The sequence below is a fragment of the Lipotes vexillifer genome, unplaced genomic scaffold, assembly GCF_000442215.2.
Source record: "Lipotes vexillifer unplaced genomic scaffold, Lipotes_vexillifer_v1.1 scaffold655, whole genome shotgun sequence".
NCBI lineage: Eukaryota > Metazoa > Chordata > Mammalia > Artiodactyla > Lipotidae > Lipotes > Lipotes vexillifer.
The window spans coordinates 2,212,575-2,231,780 of NW_006788208.1; the positions used below are offsets into that span (position 1 = coordinate 2,212,575).

Consider the following 19,206-nt stretch of genomic DNA (forward strand, 5'->3'; position numbering starts at 1 on the left):
TTTTTTTTTTTTTTTTTTTGCGGTACACGGGCCTCTCACTGTTGTGGCCTCTCCCGTTGCGGAGCACAGCTCCGGACACGCAGGCTCAGCGACCATGGCTCACGGGCCCAGCCGCTCCGCGGCATGGGGGATCTTCCCGGACTGGGGCACGAACCTGTGTCCCCTGCGTCGGCACGCGGACTCTCAACCACTACGCCACCAGGGAAGCCCTAAATCTAGGTTTTTAAAGCATTTCCTGTTCCTTACTGTATTCTTTCTTCTCCTGAGAAGCCTTTACAGACACCTTAAGCTCTTATTGATATTGAACCATCTTGGACTACCATTCTACTTATCATCTTCCATTTATACGAAGACCACAATTTTCCTGTTTTAATATCTCTAAACTTGGACCTGTCTTATAATCAGTGGTGTGTTATACTTTAATTGGCGGCATTTTTCAATTTCTCATTGGTACATAAAAAAATCGATGGCATCTTAGACTTGTTGAAAAATGCTACTTTTCCATATTTTATACTTCAACTTTTAATTATATTCTACTTTATATTTTATATATATATAAATATATATATATTTTATATCTTATAGATATGCCCTTAAGAGCTGTGCCTTTGTATTATACTCCCTTTGTAACAGTAATAGCCATTGAATCTTATTTGTCCAACACAGTGTTTGGCACATAATAATATTTGTTAAGTGAATGAGAAAATTAATTAGTTATGGGCGGTAGTTTTTGCATATATATATATGCAAAACATTTAAACGTGTGTGTGTTTAGATAACCAGCTGAGCACGTATAACAAAGCTCTAAAAAATACAGGGCTTGCGTAAGATAGAAGTGTGTTTCTCTCCAGTTGGTGGGAGTCCAGGGCAAGTAGGTGGCTCTGCTCCCCAGGGCCATCCAGAAAGCAGGCCTGTTGGGTTAGACTGAATCTATCATCTTCTATACGAGGCTTCTATTTTTGTTCCAAAGGGACAATTACAGTTGTTTTAATTTGCCAGCCAGAGGAAGGTATAAAAAGAGTGTCCAGGGCAAATTATTTAACTTAAAGTGCAAAAATCACTTCTTTTCACATTCCATAGGTCTGAACCTAGTCCACTGGCCACAACTAGATACAAGTGGGGCTGGAAAATGCAGTCTGTAGCCTTGCTAGGCTAAAATTCAGCAAGTTCTATTAATTAAAGGAAGGATAGAATAGATCTTAGAGTAGCAGTCTCAGCCATGAGTAAAGACTCCTTGATAGATGGATTTTTAAAATTTCCTTTTGAATGTACAGTAATCCCTAGGAAAGTTTGTTTTATGAGACAATGAATATGCCTAATATTGAACTAATGTTTTCTTTGATATTTGAACGTTAGAACAAATGTCAATTTTATTTCAACAATATGTGTTAATTAATGCCACTTTGAATTATTACATCATATATTAAAACACTGAGTTGTCACCATTTTCCTTCCTTCATTCCTTTGGGATTTATTGAGTTCTTGCTATATGGCAGTCACTGAGCTACTGATATCTTAGTTATTAAATTGTTTTATTGCTAAATGTGATTTTATAGAGTGCTATGAAAAATGAGATTTTAGTATGAACTTATTTAAGATTCAGTATAAATAAACGATCAAGTGTGTGTGTTTTTCTCTCCCACAATAGGTTCTTCGGGTAGTTCGGCTTATTAAAATTTCACCTGCATTAGAAGACTTCGTGTACAAGATATTTGGTCCTGGAAAAAAGCTCGGAAGTTTGGTTGTATTTACTGCCAGCCTCTTGATTGTTATGTCAGCAATTAGTTTGCAGATGTTCTGCTTTGTCGAAGAGCTGGATAGATTTACAACGTTTCCAAGGGTAAGAACAAAAAATGTAGTCAGTTTAACTCAGTTATTCTGAATTAATATCAAAGTAATTTCACTTTAACAGTGGTTTTAAAATATTGCCTTTTTTTTATAACTTGGAGTAGTTCAGTTTTAATATTCACAGGGGTCTTTTCTGCAGAATACAGGTGTTTGAGAACATTTTCAGCATTGTCAGATTATGTGTCAATTCTAAAATTCTGGAGATAATCTTAATAGAATGAGATGCAGAAACCAGTAAAGATGGAAGATAGGGTTCTTAGTACCTATAAATGAAAATATAGCAGAACTTTAAAATTATTAATTTAAAAATGTTTAAAGTTTGCTTTTATGTGTTTGTGAGAGTTAACGTTTTAAATCTGTTTTACAGTTCATATATATTTTTATGTCAGGCATGATCTAGAAGGAAATTTTGATTTTCAATATATAAATTTCATAAACTCTTCAGATTTGAAGTGTCTTTAAAAGATCATCTAGTTCATAACTCTGTATTCTTGTTAGAATTCACTTAGGCTAAAAAGAAAGTTAAAAACCAGTCAATCCATAAAGAACCTGTGTAGAAGATACAGTGCCTAATCAGAAGGATCCTGAAATTTAACTCCATGTGGATTTAGAAACCTGAAAAAATATAATGACCAAGGCAAAGAATATATATAGATATTTTTATAGCCTTGGGGTAAGAACAACATATATTTTTTTAAAAAATAAGCTTTGAGGGCAAACGTGTCTGTAACATAACAGATAGACTAATATAGCCTGGGTTATTTTTTTAAATTTTAACAGATAGACTAAAATACTCTGGGTTATTACTTGTTTTAATCTTGTACTAAATGTGTTACTCATTGCCAAGCATTTGTTGAGTGCCTATCAAGAGCCGGGCTGTGTTGGCCATCCTGAGACATAAACAATTAAGTTCGTAGTCTTCAAGTATTCTCAGTTGAGGGTGGGTAACCAGTAAGTAGACATAAAACATGACGGGCTTTGATAAAGGCAAACACAAAGTGCTCTGGGAACCCCGAGGTGAGGTCCATAACCAGGAATGGAAGAATCCAGGAAGACTCCCTGGAACAGGAAGTTAGTGAGGAACAGCTGGATGGAGCCAGAGGAGGTGCCCAGAGAACAGTGTTCTGGGTCATGGGGACAGCATGTGCTGAAGGTTGAACTGAGCTGTGTCTTGTTCCAGAACTTAAATGAGAAAGGGCAGTCGCTGACAAGAGGAGGACATAAAGCCAAGGAACTTTTAAGTTGGTGAAAGCGTGATCACGATTAAATGCCAGTGAGAGAGTGCAAGGAGAGGGCAATAAAGATGTGTGAGCTAAAGAGGACGCTGGCAGAAGGTTCCCGAAGGCAGCCTGCAGGGCACTGGTGCAGGGCAGGTGTCGAGGTGGTCTTGTAGGACAGCAGGCCGAGCCGAAAATCACAGCGAGCCTTGGTTCACTTTCAACCGCAGTGCAGGCAGCAGGCAGGAACTGGCACCGCTGCCCAGGTCCCATTCTGCCCACTGGACAGCACTGGGTGAGGGGCAGGTGCGCCAGCCCTGGCACGGTGACGAGGGAGGGATCTTTGCCCAGGAGCCCTGAGCAAAGCTCCTGCCCTTTTATGAACTGGGGAGGGCGTAGGGGTATGACTGGAGGAAGGGCTAGAAGTGAAAATGTACTGAGTCAGGATGGGGAAAAGTGCCTCAGCTGAGGCCCCCACGTGGGGGAGACCTCCGAGCAGAGGCATGCGGGCCGGGAATGCCGCTGTGCACAGGAGCGGGGCAGCCTGGGGGTCGAGTCCTTGCCTGAAACTCCCTGCAGACACTGCAGTGCACAGCTGTGCCCCAAGACCGTGTGGGGAGGGCGGCTCCCCTCCCCTCCCCATGAGCCTGCCGGGCAAAGCCTGGTCCCTGGCCGTGGTTGGGTCACTTAGGATTGGCCTGGAGCCAGACTCCTCTACAGTGGGACCAGCTCTTCCTCCAGGGATAGAGAGATGTAAGCAAAGATGACAGTGTTGTCGTCAAGGCCACCTTCTCTTAGGCTGCCCCTTCACTGCCCCCTCGCTGGGTAAATACAAAGAGCAGACTGCCATCCCCATCATGATCACCGTCCGTCCCTCAGGCCAGTTTAATTCAGCTCCCTCTAAGGGTCAGCCATTGTTCTAGGCCCGGGGTGGGGAATGGGTACTAAACGGTAACAAGCCTTTATTTATTACAAGACCTATCTTAACTTCATACCTTATCTTCATTTTTTGCCCTTTCCTCTCATTTCACCCCACCAACTTTATATCCTTTACCTAAAACCTCTTTGAACCAGATGATTTTTGGAGTGCAGAATATGCTAGATATTGTAAGGGTGATATCACCCTCCACAGCTGTCTGAATCAGCACCCTGTAACAAACACATTAATATTTCTCTAGCAAAACATCAACCTTCAGACAAAGAAGGGTAAATAAAGACAATAAATAAGACCTAGGTCAGATCAGACTTTTGCCACTAAATGAGCTACCAACAAAACCAAACAAAACACCTTTGGGTATTTTCAAAATGTTCTGAATATTGAAGTTGTGAATAAGGGCTGTGGGCCTGCATATGAAAGCATCATGGATAAGAGTCTATACTTAACTGCTCCATCACTTTTTAATTATGTGACACCAAATGAATTATTCTTTAAGCTTTTATTTTTTCACATCTGAAATACAGGCAAAAATGGTATTTTCCTGATAGCATTGTGTGTGTTGAATGATATACAAAAACAACCCAACTCTGGGTTTAGAAAGCATTAAAAAAGTGATATCCCGGCTTCCCTGGTGACGCAGTGGTTGGGGGTCTGCCTGCCGATGCAGGGGACGTGGGTTCGTGCCCCGGTCCAGGAGGATCCCACATGCCGCGGAGCGGCTGGACCCGTGAGCCATGGCCGCTGAGCCTGCGCGTCCGGAGCCTGTGCTCCGCAACGGGAGAGGCCACGGCAGTGAGAGGCCCGTGTACCGCAAAAAAAAAAAAAAAAAAAAAAAAAAGTGATATCCCATATAATATATTTGAAATTGGCATAATACAGAGGCTACTCTGTATTAAAGACAAGGCTGCTTTAGATCCAGTCCTGCCTTAGCCCCTTGGGATTTGCTCTAATTTTCCAGCCATAATTGTAATCAAGTAGCATTGTATTTTCAGATCTCCAATTACTCAGTTGTGCTTTTCTGCCTGATTACTGTGACCATCTTAATGAAAGCAGCCAGCAACTATGGGGCCCCTAATCAGTTATACAGCAGCTGACAGCATTGACACGGGAAGTGACTAGCTTTCTCCTTGCATATGAATGCAATTAAGAGTTAAATTCCTGAAACATAATCAAATCTTGCAAGAAATGTTAAAAATATTACAGTTACACAAAGCCATCATTATCATTCCCAGCCAAATAAAGCATCATCTCTTGGTGGCACTTGCTGATATGAAATGATCAGGAAAGATCATTATAAACACAGGGCAGACGATGCTAGATTTTTGTGGGTCTTGCCCCCTTCCATCCTCATGGGACATCTCCCTCATTACTCAGTGGCTGGGTGTTGAGGTAGGTTGGTTAATTATATTATTAGCCAAAGCACAGCACATTAGGAGAACAGATTTTCTGTAAGAAAAAATCACGTGATCCATCCCAATGCAAAATCGGAACTTTTAAAATCAGCAATTGTTTGTATTATCTTTACTTGGATCCACTCTGTCTTGGAGGCTAGCAACCCCCATCACACACAGGGCCATGGGATGCAGGAAGCAACTGCAGGAAGGCGTGAGAGGCTCAAGAGAGAACCGGTCATGAAGAGAGGAGCGTTCTTGGTGAAGAGGACCCAGCATCTGTGCCCAGGAGATCATTACTCTGGCTGTTTCTGGAACCTGACCTTGACCCAGCCATCCGGGGGGGTATAGTCTCTCTAGGGAAATAGGACTAGATGTAAAACCCAACAGTGGTTTGATTGGACCTGATTGTATCCTGGGCTCCAGCAACCTGCTGTGAGACCCCTCTAAGAGGAGCTGACATGGACCTGGGAAGCTGGTTTCCCTTCCAAATCCCAAGAAGAGAACCCTGAAGGGGCAGAGGGACATAGGAGACAGCAGCAACCCAGGCACACTAAGTAACCGCCCAGTGCGTTGACCCTCTGATGCAGCTCCACCTACACTGGAAGACCCCAGGTGCTTCTGGAGATACTCAAAGATGAAAGGATACTAAAGGGATTAGGATTATTCCACCAGTTCCAAAGTGGGTCTCTGTGCCTCATTCGACCACACTGCAGCCTGTGCTCCATTTGCAGTAAAACTGATCCTACTTCGATGTAAATTGCCTCATGACACTCTCCTATTTAAAATGCTTCAAGATTCTCCTTTCCCTCGAGATAACAAACATTTTAATAGGGTTTTCAGTATCTTTTCCTCTCTGGCCCCATTTACCTCTTTGGGCTCATATTTCAGGATTTCCCCCAACACACCTTTCAAAGGCAGAGATGGTGTCTACCTTTTTTTTTTTTTTTTAACTTTTTAGCCACGCAGCATGTGGGATCTTAGTTCCCAGACCAGGGATCAAATCTGTACCCCTTGCAGTGGAAGCTCGGAGTCTTAACCACTGGACCACCAGGGAAGTCCTAACGGCATCTCTCTTGCTCATTTAAATCCTCCATGTTTAGCACAATCCTTGCCACAGGGTAGCTGGTGAATAGGTGTTTGGATGAAGAATGCATAATAGTCCTGGACCAAAACAAACCTCTCCGATCCTTCCACACTGTATCAGGCTCAACAGGACAGATGCCTTCTTCTGCTGTTGTCTACAGCTCCAAGACCCCTGTCAGCCTCCATCACTGCCCTTACCCTCATCCCATCAGCAATGTCTGCATAATTCTGTCTGAGTGCTTTGGCTGCAAGTAGCAGAAAATTGACTCCAACTAACTTAAACAATTAGTAAATTTATCTCACAAAATTCAAAGGATTAGGTAGAGTTCAGGAAGCCAGGACTCAGGGTCTTTCACTGAAATTCTCTCAGTTGTTGTCATGGGTTAACTTATGTGCCCCCAAAAGATGTGTTGAAATACTAACCCTCAGTACTCCCAAAATGTGACCTTATCTGGAAATAGAGATAATCAAGTTCAAATGAGGTCATTAGGGTGAACCCTAATCCAATATGGCTGATATTCTATAAAAAGGGGAGATTTTGATACACAGAGAGAAGACAATGTGACACACATGGGGAAGACGGCCATGTGATTGTCATGACATCTATAAGCCAAGGACCTCCAAGGATTGTCAGCAAGCACCCAAAGCAGAAGAGGCAAGGAGAATCCTTCAGAGGAAGCGTAGTCCTGCCGACACCTTGATTTCTGATTGCTCGCCTCCAGAACTGTGAGATAGTACATTCCCACTGTTTGAAGCCACCCAGTTTGGGGTACCAGCAACCCTAGCAAAGCAAAGCAGTTTCATTGTCCATGTGTTGTCTTCATGTGCTAACAAAACGGATGCAACATTTTCAGGCTTCGTGATAAAATCTAGAAGAAGGAGGGTCACCTCCGCCCAAAAATCTAGAAGGAGGGTCACCTCCGCCCAGATCTCCTTCTTAGAATCAAGGATGCTTTTCCCAGTGCCTTCCCCGCCACTCTGCCCCCCAGCAAACCAGCTCTCATCTCTCATCGGCAGGGGTGGGGGACTCTCATCTCTCATCGGCAGGATTGGGTCACTTGGTCACTACTAAATGAATCGCTGGCAAGATGGCTAGAGTCAAGGTGATTGGCTTGGATTCATCATAGGGGAAGGAATGGGTACTGGGGAGACAGCCACAGAAGCCACTACAAAGGTCACACCCAAAACCTGGATGAGATTTCTCTCACTCATTCTGCCTCTGAAGCTCCCATATGCCTTGTGCAAACAGGCTGTGTAGATAGACACAGAGTAGGAGGAGGGCTGGTGTTTAATTTCTCTCGCGGAAGCATCTGGGTCCGAGCTCCTTTCCAAGATGCCCACATAGGACCTGCCAAGCAGCCAGCATAGGGCCTGGCACATACTGGGTTCCTGCTTCCCATCTTAATGGTTACTTCTGTCACACACCGTCGACACGTATGCAAGGTCTCATCTTTACTAGACGCAAGTAGCTTGAAGTTGGCAGCACTGTGCTCTTTTCTCCTGACACCTCTCAGAGCACTTATTAGCACTGTGTCATGGGATCTGCAGCATCAGGACGCAGAGACAGAAAGGAAACAGCCAGAGGAGCCTCAGCAAAAACCCCGTGAGATGGAGGAAGGGAGCCTGAACGTTTTCAGTGGGAAAAAAAAGAATGACATATTGACACAATTTAATAAAACAACTTTGTCATCTCAAGCCAATAACTTTCTCTTCTAATTTGGACAAAACAGACACACTGCTAAGTAGAAATAACAAGATCAAGTCCTGCTGTGAGGCAGTATCCCGCTGTTGCTGTTTTGTTGGGACTAATAGGTTGTATTATAAGGAGAACAATTAGATTAGCTTTTCATGAAGCAAAAGCCCATACAGGTCATGAGACAGGTTGCTATAGGCAAGAGCCACATCTCTCTGTAACAAAGACAAAAACAATTTGTGTTTTCTCCTGGTTGCCCGACAAAAGCTCATGTGCGCAATTTCACCACTGTTTTTGTTCTGTTTATCCCTCTACTTGGTATATGAAGAAACTTTCTTCTCTGTTGCTAAAATACTTGCAATAAACATCCCCTGTAGATCTTCAAATAGCTCAATATCTTTATTCCTTTTAATTTCCTACTAAAATAACAATAAGCAGGCCTCAATTGTTCTGCATTCCTACAAATGGGGATAGTTTCTATTCATAAAGAATACACTACCCTCCATAATACAGGGTACTTGAATTTTAATACTGTTTATTTGATATGTTTTCTTAATTTGCATTCTCTAAATACTAATTACTTGCTCTATTGAATTTTCACTTATAAAACCATGTCCAAAGCAGTCAAACAATATAAGCAGTAAATACTATAAAACACTTAATTACAAATTAATTTCCCTGTTTCCTCTCACCACCAGAATGGCTAATCATGCTTTTAGTTGCATTGAAAGAATTACTGAGAAATTTGAAGAAACAACTTGCCCCTTAATTTTTTTCAGCATTTGCCATTTGCTACATTTTTAATCAATTCAGGGTTTACCTTATCTTCAAAAGGATAATTAGTTCAATTTATATTGCCGAAATCTTTATTAATTTTTGTTTTTTATTGTTTGGTCTTCCATGTATTTTTAATTTTTCATGATATATTTCAGGCATGCAAATGTATATAAAGAATAATAAAATGTATTCTTCTGTGGCCATATGCAGTTCAAAAAGCAGATTAGCAATGGATCTGAAGTCCTTGAGCACATGCCCCTTATCCCTCTCCTCCCTTTCCCATAGAGAACCACTTTTCTGAATTTGATGCTTGTCCTTAGTACATCCCTTTATGCCCTGAGTGCATATATAGGCATCAGCTGAGAATCACATATCTTTTTGCGTAGTTTAACCCCGCGTTATGTGGTCTCATACTGCACTGTTTCTTCTGCTAATTGCTTTTTTTGCTCAGCACTGTTTGTGAGATTTACCAATATGAATACTTGTAGCTATATTTTATTTATTTCCCTTGGGGTATAATATACAACTATACATTGCACCATATTATATATATATATAGAGAGAGAACACTATTCAGAGAAACATTGCACAATTTATTTTCCCATTCTCCCGTGTGGTAGGTGAATTCTAAAATGGGTTTCCAGGACATCTGACCCTCTACATAATCTTTTCCCTTTGTGTTTGGGCAGGACTTGTGAATATGATGGGATTTCACTCCTGGGAATAGGTTGCTAATTATGGAACTGGAGTGAAGCACAAAGGAGGTTATCTTGGGTGGGTCTGACCTAATCAGAGGAACTGGGCCCTTTCTGAAGAGAGAGATTCAAAACAAGAGAGGGTCTCCAGTTGGCCTTGGACAAGTAAGCTGCCATTGTTGTGAAGGGCCATGTGGCTAGGACCTGAGGGTGGCTTCTGGGGGCTGTGAGCAAGAAACCAGGACCCTCAGGCCTACAACCACAGGAAGAGAATTCTGATAACAACCCAAATGAGGGTAGAAGACCCCAAGTTCCAGATGAGACCGCAGCCCAACCTACACCCTGATTTCAGCATCTGAGACCCTGAGCAGGGAACCCAATTACACCCCGCCCACACCTCTGACCTACAGAAACTGTGAGCTAATCAGTGAGTGTTGTTTTAAGCCATTAAATTTGTGGCTTGTTACACAGAAATAGAAAGCTAATGCATGCAGGTTTGAGAGGTGTGTTTCTAATGTTTTGTGACTCCAAACAGTGCTGCTCTGAACATTGCATGTTAACTTAAACACATCTGAATTCTGCACTTGTGAAATTCTGCACATGTGAAAATACTGTTAGGGTGTGCAGCTAAGACTGGAATTGCTGGGCCTTAGAATAAAGATATCTTCAACTTTAATAGATAGTGATAACCTTACATTCCAAAGTATTTTTACCAATTTATCTGGCATCTGTAATATATGAGAATGTTCTCAGCTTCAACTCAGCAATATTTGGTCTTGTCAGGCTTTGTTCGGCTTTTAAACATTTAGTTCTTCGTTTAACCTGAATTGATTTTTGTGGCTGCTGTAATAAGATAGGGAACAATCTTATTTCTGTTTGTCTAACCAATTGTCACAGTACCATTTATTGACTGGTCTATCCATTCCCCACGGTTCTGTGGTGCCAGCTGTGTCATCATACGATTCCACATGTGTATGCCCAAGTCAAGTCACACAGGCTCCCTTTTCATCTCCTTTTGCCATTGAATTTTTTTCTGGTCAGCCTCCAGTGAAGCCCAGTAAATACCCAGCTTAGCAATCTCCACCTTTCAAGGGTCCATGACTTTGCTCCTTGTGTGACGTGACATTAAAAACCAAAGTCTAGCAGAGCTCATGAATCCCCTAGGGAAGGTGCCTTTTCTTGACTCAAGCTGCCCGTTAGTTTTTGGTCCTGGAGTTTCCATTATATTCCTGGATCTTAACTAGGCCTTTTTAAGGATGTCTGTTTCATGTTGTCCAGAATTTCCTATTTTTTTTTTTTGTTTTTTTTTTTTGTGGTACGCAGGCTTCTCACTGTTGCGGCCTCTCCCGTTGCGGAGCACAGGCTCCGGACGCGCAGGCTCAGCGGCCATGGCTCACGGGCCCAGCCGCTCCGCGGCATGTGGGATCCTCCCGGACCGGGGCATGAACCCGTGTCCCCTGCATCGGCAGGCGGACTCCCAACCAGGGAAGCCCCTCCTATGGTTTTTAAATCATTTTTTCTCATGTACGATCAGACACTGAGGTTCTGTTATAAGTTTTTGAGGCAAAAAAGAAAACCACTCTGTTGACTATCTTTCAGATAGATAGCTTTATTTTTTTTTCTATAGGCACAACCCAAGGCCAGGCATCCTAGCGTCTGCTTTCCCCATCTGCAGCCTCACATCTGTCTGCCTTTGTTTGCATTACAGTATCTCCACTTTGATTCTTTCTTTTAACTGAGATTTTATTTTTATTTATTTATTTATTTAAATTTTATTTTTTGGCCGCGCTGCACAGCACGTGAGATCTTAGATCCCTGACCAGGGGTCGAACCCGTGCCCCCTGCATTGGAAGCGCAGAGTCTTAACCACTGAACTGCCAGGGAAGTCCCTCCACTTTTATTCTTATATCCTCATGTTTATACATCTCTTTGTATTTGCTTGCATTACAGATATTATCTCCACTTTGTTTCTTATATCCTAATGTTTATACTCCCCTCATCTGCTACACCCCCGGAAGTTTTCCACAAATACTGCATATTTCCATTCACAGTGAAGACTAAATAGATTGTGTGCCTTATTTTGTTGTTGTTTATAATTCAGACAGCATTCTCCACGTGATGGAGCTATGCGGTGGCCACACATGAACCAACGTACTTTCACTTACGGCAGAGTTGAGCACATAAGGACGAACTCAACTTGTCCCCTAGTAGAAACATAAGAAGGAGCTCAAGCCAGAAAGTGAAATGTGCTCCAATAGATGTAGTCAGTTGTAAAGTAATATCAAAGATAACCTGGAGTGTATTTAAAATTTTCTGGGAACCTATTATGTGCTATGTATTGTGCTTCCAACTATCGTTTCATTTTAATAAGAGAGGAAGAGATTGCTTCCAGGGAAGGAAGTCTGCAGAGCTTTATGAAGAGTTGTCGTCAGGGGTAAATATGATTCCCCAGGAGGATTTGGGTAATGGCATTAAATGAGAGTATTCTATGTAAGGAAAACCAAGTGAGTAAATCAGAGACATGGAGAATCACAGCGTGAAAGGAACTGCAGTGTCGGGCTGGAGCCTGACCCTTGGGTGTCTTCCGAGGTTGGGATTGTGACATGGGGGAGCCATTGAAGATTTTTACTTTCTTTGTTATTTTTCCTGGAGAATAGTGGAAGAGCTATTTTGACGAAGTTTACACTGAAAAAAATGTTATTTCTCTGAGGAGGTTTTTCACTGAACAAAACTCACCTTTATTGACCAAAGACAAAAATTTACGATCAGTTGCAGAACTTCTGGCATCTTCAGGGCAGTAGGGGAAGTAATTTTTTATTTTATCTGTGTGACCACTGTTGTGTCAAATCTTCCACAGTCTCATAAAGTCAGTCCCATCTGAGGCTTTAAGCCAAATTGTCATCCGTGCCTGGACGTGGCCCTGCAATAGAAACTAGCAATTAGGTTTAAATTTTAAAGTAATGCAATATATAGCTTAATGTAACCACTTCCCTCATAAAACCTGAAAAATTAATTCTGTTTCCTTTCTGCTATAGCATCTGAGGTTCTTTGGCTTCTATTTGAATTTATATTTGTGGTGATTCATCAGTGGCATAGTGATAAAATACTATCCCGTGCTCTTCCTCTTGGAGGATGATTTTAACGCAGCATGAATCACACAGAAATGGCTGTATCTTTTCCTGTGGCTGTGTGTTGATATCATTTACCACTGAACTTCAGTATTCAAGGAATTATGACATTTCTTGAATAAAGCATCCTTCTATTCCTACCCTTGATCCCAGAAGCATATTCTTTGGGGGAGAACTTTTTTTTGCACCTTGTCACATTTTGGTAGTTTTCTACCAGTCATCTTGTAACTGAAAGTGGGGTCCGGCTGTTTGCAGCTCAGAAGCCATTAAAAGAGGTCAGGTTGGTGGAAAGGAAAGTTTGCTTTATTTCGGATGCTGGCAACGGGGGGTGAAGGCGGACTCCTGTGCAAAGGCCGACTCCCCCCACTGACAATCAGGGGCAAGAATTTTTATAGGCGGAGGGAGGGGCTACATGCAGAAACAGCACAGTCAGCTCTGACCGTCATCTTGACATTGGTCATCGGTGGTCTGACCAGTGTCATCTTGATTGTTTTAGGTACAGTTAATCTTCAGTTCCAGGGTCAGTTTGTCCCCATTTCTTTGAGGCCTGTTCTTGGAATTGTGGCAGCTTATGTCATGGCTACAGCCTGGTCATCGTGTAGTTAACTTTTTCCACCTGGTGGCGGTTTCAGTCTCTATAAGACAGCTCACAGGATATGGCTCAGAATATTATCTGTAGCCCTTAAGGAGGAACTAAATGTCCTTGACTATGCTTGATGACTAAACTATCATTATTTGGCCTCTTTGGACTGTTTTCCTTTGTTTCTGCATTTTCTCACTTCTGTGATTAAACTTATTCTTTGGCTAAAGTTTTTCCACAAACAAAAGGCAGGCTGAGGACATGGGGGGCAAGGACAGTAGGGTCCTGCTCCGTTTCAATCTTATTTGTAGTTTTCCAACTAGTAGTTACCATATTACATAAATATTATTTTAATAATCAGTCTACTCCATTGCACCAACTTCAAAAACCAGTGAGAGTTGTTAATGAGGAATATGTGTGTGTCTCCTTCAGTTAAGATGAGTTTCTCTGAGCATATTTTCACTGATGAAAAGCTAACTATATTTTAAATACTTTGTTGAGTCTTGCCTACAAAAAAATACAATCTATAGTCAGACATTTCGACTATTCTCTCGTGGTTACATATAATAAAAACAGAATAACAGTAAATATCTTAGAGGATTATTAGAAAGTTTAAAGGATATAATATATTCAGACTAGTTAACATTGTGCTGACAATGTAACAGGGAATCAACAAGCAGTAGCAACTAGTGTTTTTCTTAAATAACGTGGAAATCCAGCTTCGTAGCATGAAACACAAAATTCCTAGCAATAATCATATAGCCCAACATAAAAGGATCCCTCAGTAAATCATTGGGCATTAACTGTACAGAAAGCATTCAGTTTTCTGTATTGCAGTGAAAGTTTAAAAATCCACCCCCATTCTGGTTTTGACTATTCTTTTTACTCACCCTTTGCAACTTTCAACAAAAATGCAAAAAGTAAAAAATTATAAATAAGAGTACTGCTGGAATCTGAAATAGCTTATCATTCACTATTTCACATCTGGGACTAAATGCAGAACCATTTAATGACTGATGTATAGGTTCATTCTTTCCCCACTGCCCACCCCTTGGGTACAACTGCCAACCTCTACAGAGGATTCTCTCCAGCCCTCTTGAACATCTTCTCTATGAATCAATGTTAAAACCTTAATGTCTAGGAAACAAGACAGGATAAAAATATATGTGTGTATACGAGTGAGCATGCATGTAGCTGAGTACATGTGTGTGCAGATGGGGGCGGGGTGGGGTGTCAGGGGGTGAAGGGAGCTGTACTAGGCAAGTGGAAGTGGATGGGTTGCATCCTGTAATCTTACATTGTGCAATACAAAAGGGGAAAAACAGTACAGGCAGGGACTAGATATAGAAAGAACCCTGGTAGCTAGTTCAGACTTAAGTCTGTAGTATTGTTTTTGTTGTTATATTAGTTTTCCATGTGCCATTAATTCAATTCAGAATCTCAGGAATAAGGCAGTGAGCAAAGGTCAAAAATCTCACCTCAATCCAACAGAAATGTACTGGATACATTTCTGAAAGAAAAACTCTAGAAATTTGACAATAAAGCATGCATAGTTATATGAATGACCAAAAAGAGAATTTCACTAACAGTGTAGGCAAATGTCACACTTCATATCTCTTTGGATAAGCCGTGTCGTTTCAGGTTGATTGAAAAAAGGAAGTAAAACCAATTGGAGGATTATGGAAAGGTACAACAAAATAAAGGAAAGGGAATACTATCTTGGAGCATGAGGAAGAATGCAAATTTCTGCATTATTCAACTAAATAAATAATAATAGACTTAAATTGCAGGCAATTGAGCAATACACGGAAAGAAGTGTTTATTCTATTTTGCCTTAATCCAAATAGGCTATAATGTATCCAACAAGAATTATACCTAGGTCCAATAAATTTAAGCAGAATTTAAAAGAATTAATCTAAAGGGAAAACAAAATCAAAATTACAGTGGAAGCAAAAACAAACCCTAAAGTTCATCATGAGGATGTCCATGTTTCCTAGAGCAAATATACACCGAAATAGATTAAATAATGATTATGCGGTAAAAACAAACTAGTTTCTAGAGAAGTGTAATTATCTCTGATTAAGTCTAGAGAAACGTTTCCTCAGAGGTCATTATTATTAATAGTAATAATTACTGGATTTACGTATTTTTTACCTGTGAGGTCCCTATAGCAAGAACTTTTCATAGATAGACATTTATAGAGAGAAAGAGATACACATACATACATAGATATCTACATATATGTAATGGAATCCCCAAAACTACCCTGTTAAGGAAGTATTTTCCCCACATTATAGATGCTATTTAAAAAAAAGCAGTGAGAACCAACAAGAAACTGTATATGGCTACAATAATTAAAAGAGTATGATTTAGGGTTAACATACAGGTGAATGGGCAACCATATATATCCATTGAAAAAACATGACAAAGAAAGGATCACAATGAATGATTAAAAGTCTAATTATTAGTAGTAATGTTGGGGATACCAAAGCCCTCTCATACTATGTACCAAAATAACTCCCTGATAAATTAGAGCAAGGATATTTAAAGTGTAAAAATGTAGAAAGCAAATACCATCTTTCATCTTAGATGGTCAGGGACTTTTTAGGCCTAGAAGAAGGATACATTTGAATTTTCAAACAAGTCAAAATCACCATAGGTAGTTTTTAAAAACAAAGGAAAATGTGATGGTACAACCATAATTTTTAATACATATTAGTAAGAACATGTCAAATGGACAAGGTTTGTTCGTTATTTTGGTTTTTGGTTAATGATAATGCTCATTGCCAACAGAAAAGCCTCTCACACGTTGCAATTTGTGTAACTTTTCTGAGAATCAGTTTTTCATTATGTATCAAGATACTAAAAAGCATTTTTACTCTTTCATCTAGTAACTGCGCTTCTATAAGTCTACCCCAAGAAAATATCCACAGTGCACACAAAGATCGATCTTCAAAGAAATTGCTCTTTGTACCATTATTTATCAGTGTGAAAATTTTAAAACAACTTGAATGTCCAATCATAATAAAATGTCTAAGTAAATTTTGAATATGGTGGCATATTATACAGTTATCAAAACTGTATTTTTACAGAATGATTAATGAGGTTAGTCATGAGTGACATAAGTGGTGATGACCAAAAATCAAGCAAAGAACCCTAAAACAACACTATTTGCAGCTGGATTCAGTTTTGTTTCCAGTACATGTATATCCCTAGGGAAAAACAAACTGGTAGGTAGAATTTTCAAATTCTACAACAAATTCTAAAAAATATATACAACCTCGTTTGAATTATAAGTAACTCATTTTATTCTTTATGCCTTTTTGTACTTCCAAATTTTGTACAATGAATGGCTTCTTGGTTTAAAAAAATGGAGATAGGTAAGTTGGTAGACAGATAGATATAAAAGCTTAATTTATAATTGCACATCAGTAAGAACAATAATTATCTCATTTTTTAAAATAACGGAACATTAGCTGGTAAAATTTTAAATGAAGGAAAGTATAGATATATAACAGGGATATGCAAATTGTATAAAACTAATTTCAGTTGTATAAGACAAATTTTAGTTTATGACTTATAAAATCAACTTTATTAAATTCAAGTCATTTCAATTAAATATTTATTGGTAAACAACTATCAACTTTATTTTCAAGGCATTAGAGTACTAAATAAGCACTATCAAGATAGAAGCAAGGGGCTTCCCGGGTGGTGCAGTGGTTGAGAGTCCGCCTGCCGATGCAGGGGACGTGGGTTCGCGCCCCGGTCCGGGAGGATCCCACGTGCCGTGGAGCGGCTGGGCCCGTGAGCCATGGCCGCTGAGCCTGCGCGTGCTGAGCCTGCGCGTGCGGAGCCTGTGCTCCGCAACGGGAGGGGCCACAACAGTGAGAGGCCCATGTACAGCAAAAAAAAAAAAAAAGATAGAAGCAAGGTTTTGAAATGTATATTTGCAATAGAAAAGAGCAGAGAATATAATTGGCAGTGAAGCTTCTTATTTGTGAACTTAGATTGAAGAGAAATGAGAAATCAAAGCCCATTAAAAGAGAGCAAAAAATAGGCAAACCATTTCCAAAGTGTGGGGTTTTTTAGTACGCAAAAATATAAGCATTTCCTGACTGATGCTGCTTTCTATTTGATGCCAAATAGGAAAACCTTGTTCTTGGGCATAGTTCTACAAGTAGATAGTAAAAAAACACTGGGAAATTTCCTGTGTAGACTCGGTGGTATTTTAGTTACAAAAGTTTTCTGAATAAATCATCAGTTTTATTTCACAGTGAGACGTACATCTGTGTTCTTAGGAGCACTGTCTCTTTTGTATATGTTACTAAATCTCTGTTGCACCCAAAGTAAAATATTAACTTTCATCTGCAATTTTATAGCACATATTTGCCAGTGAAATGCATCATTTACATTATGAAAATTTAATATGACTGACATTAGCAAAATTGCTAATTAAGAAATAGGGCATAAATACTTCAAGAAACTTGACAGTCTGTTCTATGAGGAAAATTAATTCAGAAGTCTCCTATTTGCATAAATCTCCAGGTCTCATTTTCACAGCTGTTTGTTCTATCAGCTAGATGGTTGCATTTCAAAATTATTTTAACATAATCGGTGGGAAGTATACCTTTCAACTAAAAATATCGTGCTCTACAAGAAAGATTGTTAGGGGGAAGATATAAGTTCATTCAGTTTATCTTGATCTTTTTTCCTTAAGATAAATGTTTCTAATATAGGAACTTTAACGTTTACATCTTAAATTATTAAAATATTTTTATTATTAAAAGACAGTTTGTAATTTTAGATTCTCATGAAATTGAAAAGGTTGTGTCTTTTTCATTTGGAAAAATGGTAACAAGTGAAGCTTATTTTAGCAAAGCATAAAAAATACTGGAGATATCTAATTTTTATTAACCAGTTGAGCATAATAACAGAGTTTCAGATATGTACTCAGTACTGTGCTAGACAAAGGAGGTAACAATTTTAAATATGATTTAGACTAGAGCATTGTTTGTTTTAGTAATTTAGATAAGGAAAGGAGATCAGCAATTACTAGATCTTAAGACGTCTTGTTACCTGTAATATCCAAAAGGACAGCAGGAGCTACCTGCCAACCTGGATCAGTCATTTAAGGCTTCTGTATTTCAGTTACCCATCTGCAAAATGTACAGTAACTAACTAACACAAGATTATTGCTGAAATTACTCTAAATAATGGACAATGAACTGCTTTGGGTGCTGCAAAGCACTGTATAAATGCTAGTCATGGCTCAGTGTCTCTTCTCATGTTCTTAAATCTTACCCTGAAAGAATCCTAGGAGACTGTACAAATCTATGGTTTGGCCTACATGGTCATTTATGGTGTTATATGTAGAAGTTAACCCAAGCACGGCCATGTATAAGAAAAGAGATGATCAGATATACCTACATTCACTTTCATAACTAGAAAAAGATTCACTGGTTTTTGCAAATGAGCTTCTGCCATCTTTCCTTTTACTCTTGAAATTATATTTAAGTGTAGACTCTACTTAAAGTAATTTGCTGCTGGAATAGGCATAACATTTTGATTTCTGCTTTGCTTCTAATTACATTCAAGCTCATTTTGACATTTAAGGCCAATTACGTTAGTCTAGATTCAGCAAGACTTTTCCATAGTAGTCTAAAATTTGACCAGTAAACAAACTTTTCTCCCCTCTCTCTCTTTTTACTCATTTAAATGGAATGCTTGGCAACAAGCATATTTTAGGAATTAGAAAAGCAAAATAAATAATGTGGGTTCGTTTTGAAAAAAAAATAAAAGCAAAGAACTGCTCGGTCTTTCTTGCCAACATAAAAGGCAGTCACAGAATTAATTG

At 39.8% G+C, this 19,206-nt stretch overlaps 1 protein-coding gene across 1 annotated transcript in view; it reads left to right on the plus strand.

Annotated features, from left to right (window-relative positions):
• The window catches only part of NALCN (sodium leak channel, non-selective), a 282,677-nt gene that overhangs the window by 124,970 nt on the left and 138,501 nt on the right, over positions 1-19,206 (plus strand). The window contains exon 12 of the mRNA XM_007461528.1: positions 1,649-1,840. Coding sequence (XP_007461590.1) covers positions 1,649-1,840 — 192 coding nt within the window. The remainder of the gene's footprint in view (positions 1-1,648; positions 1,841-19,206) is intronic.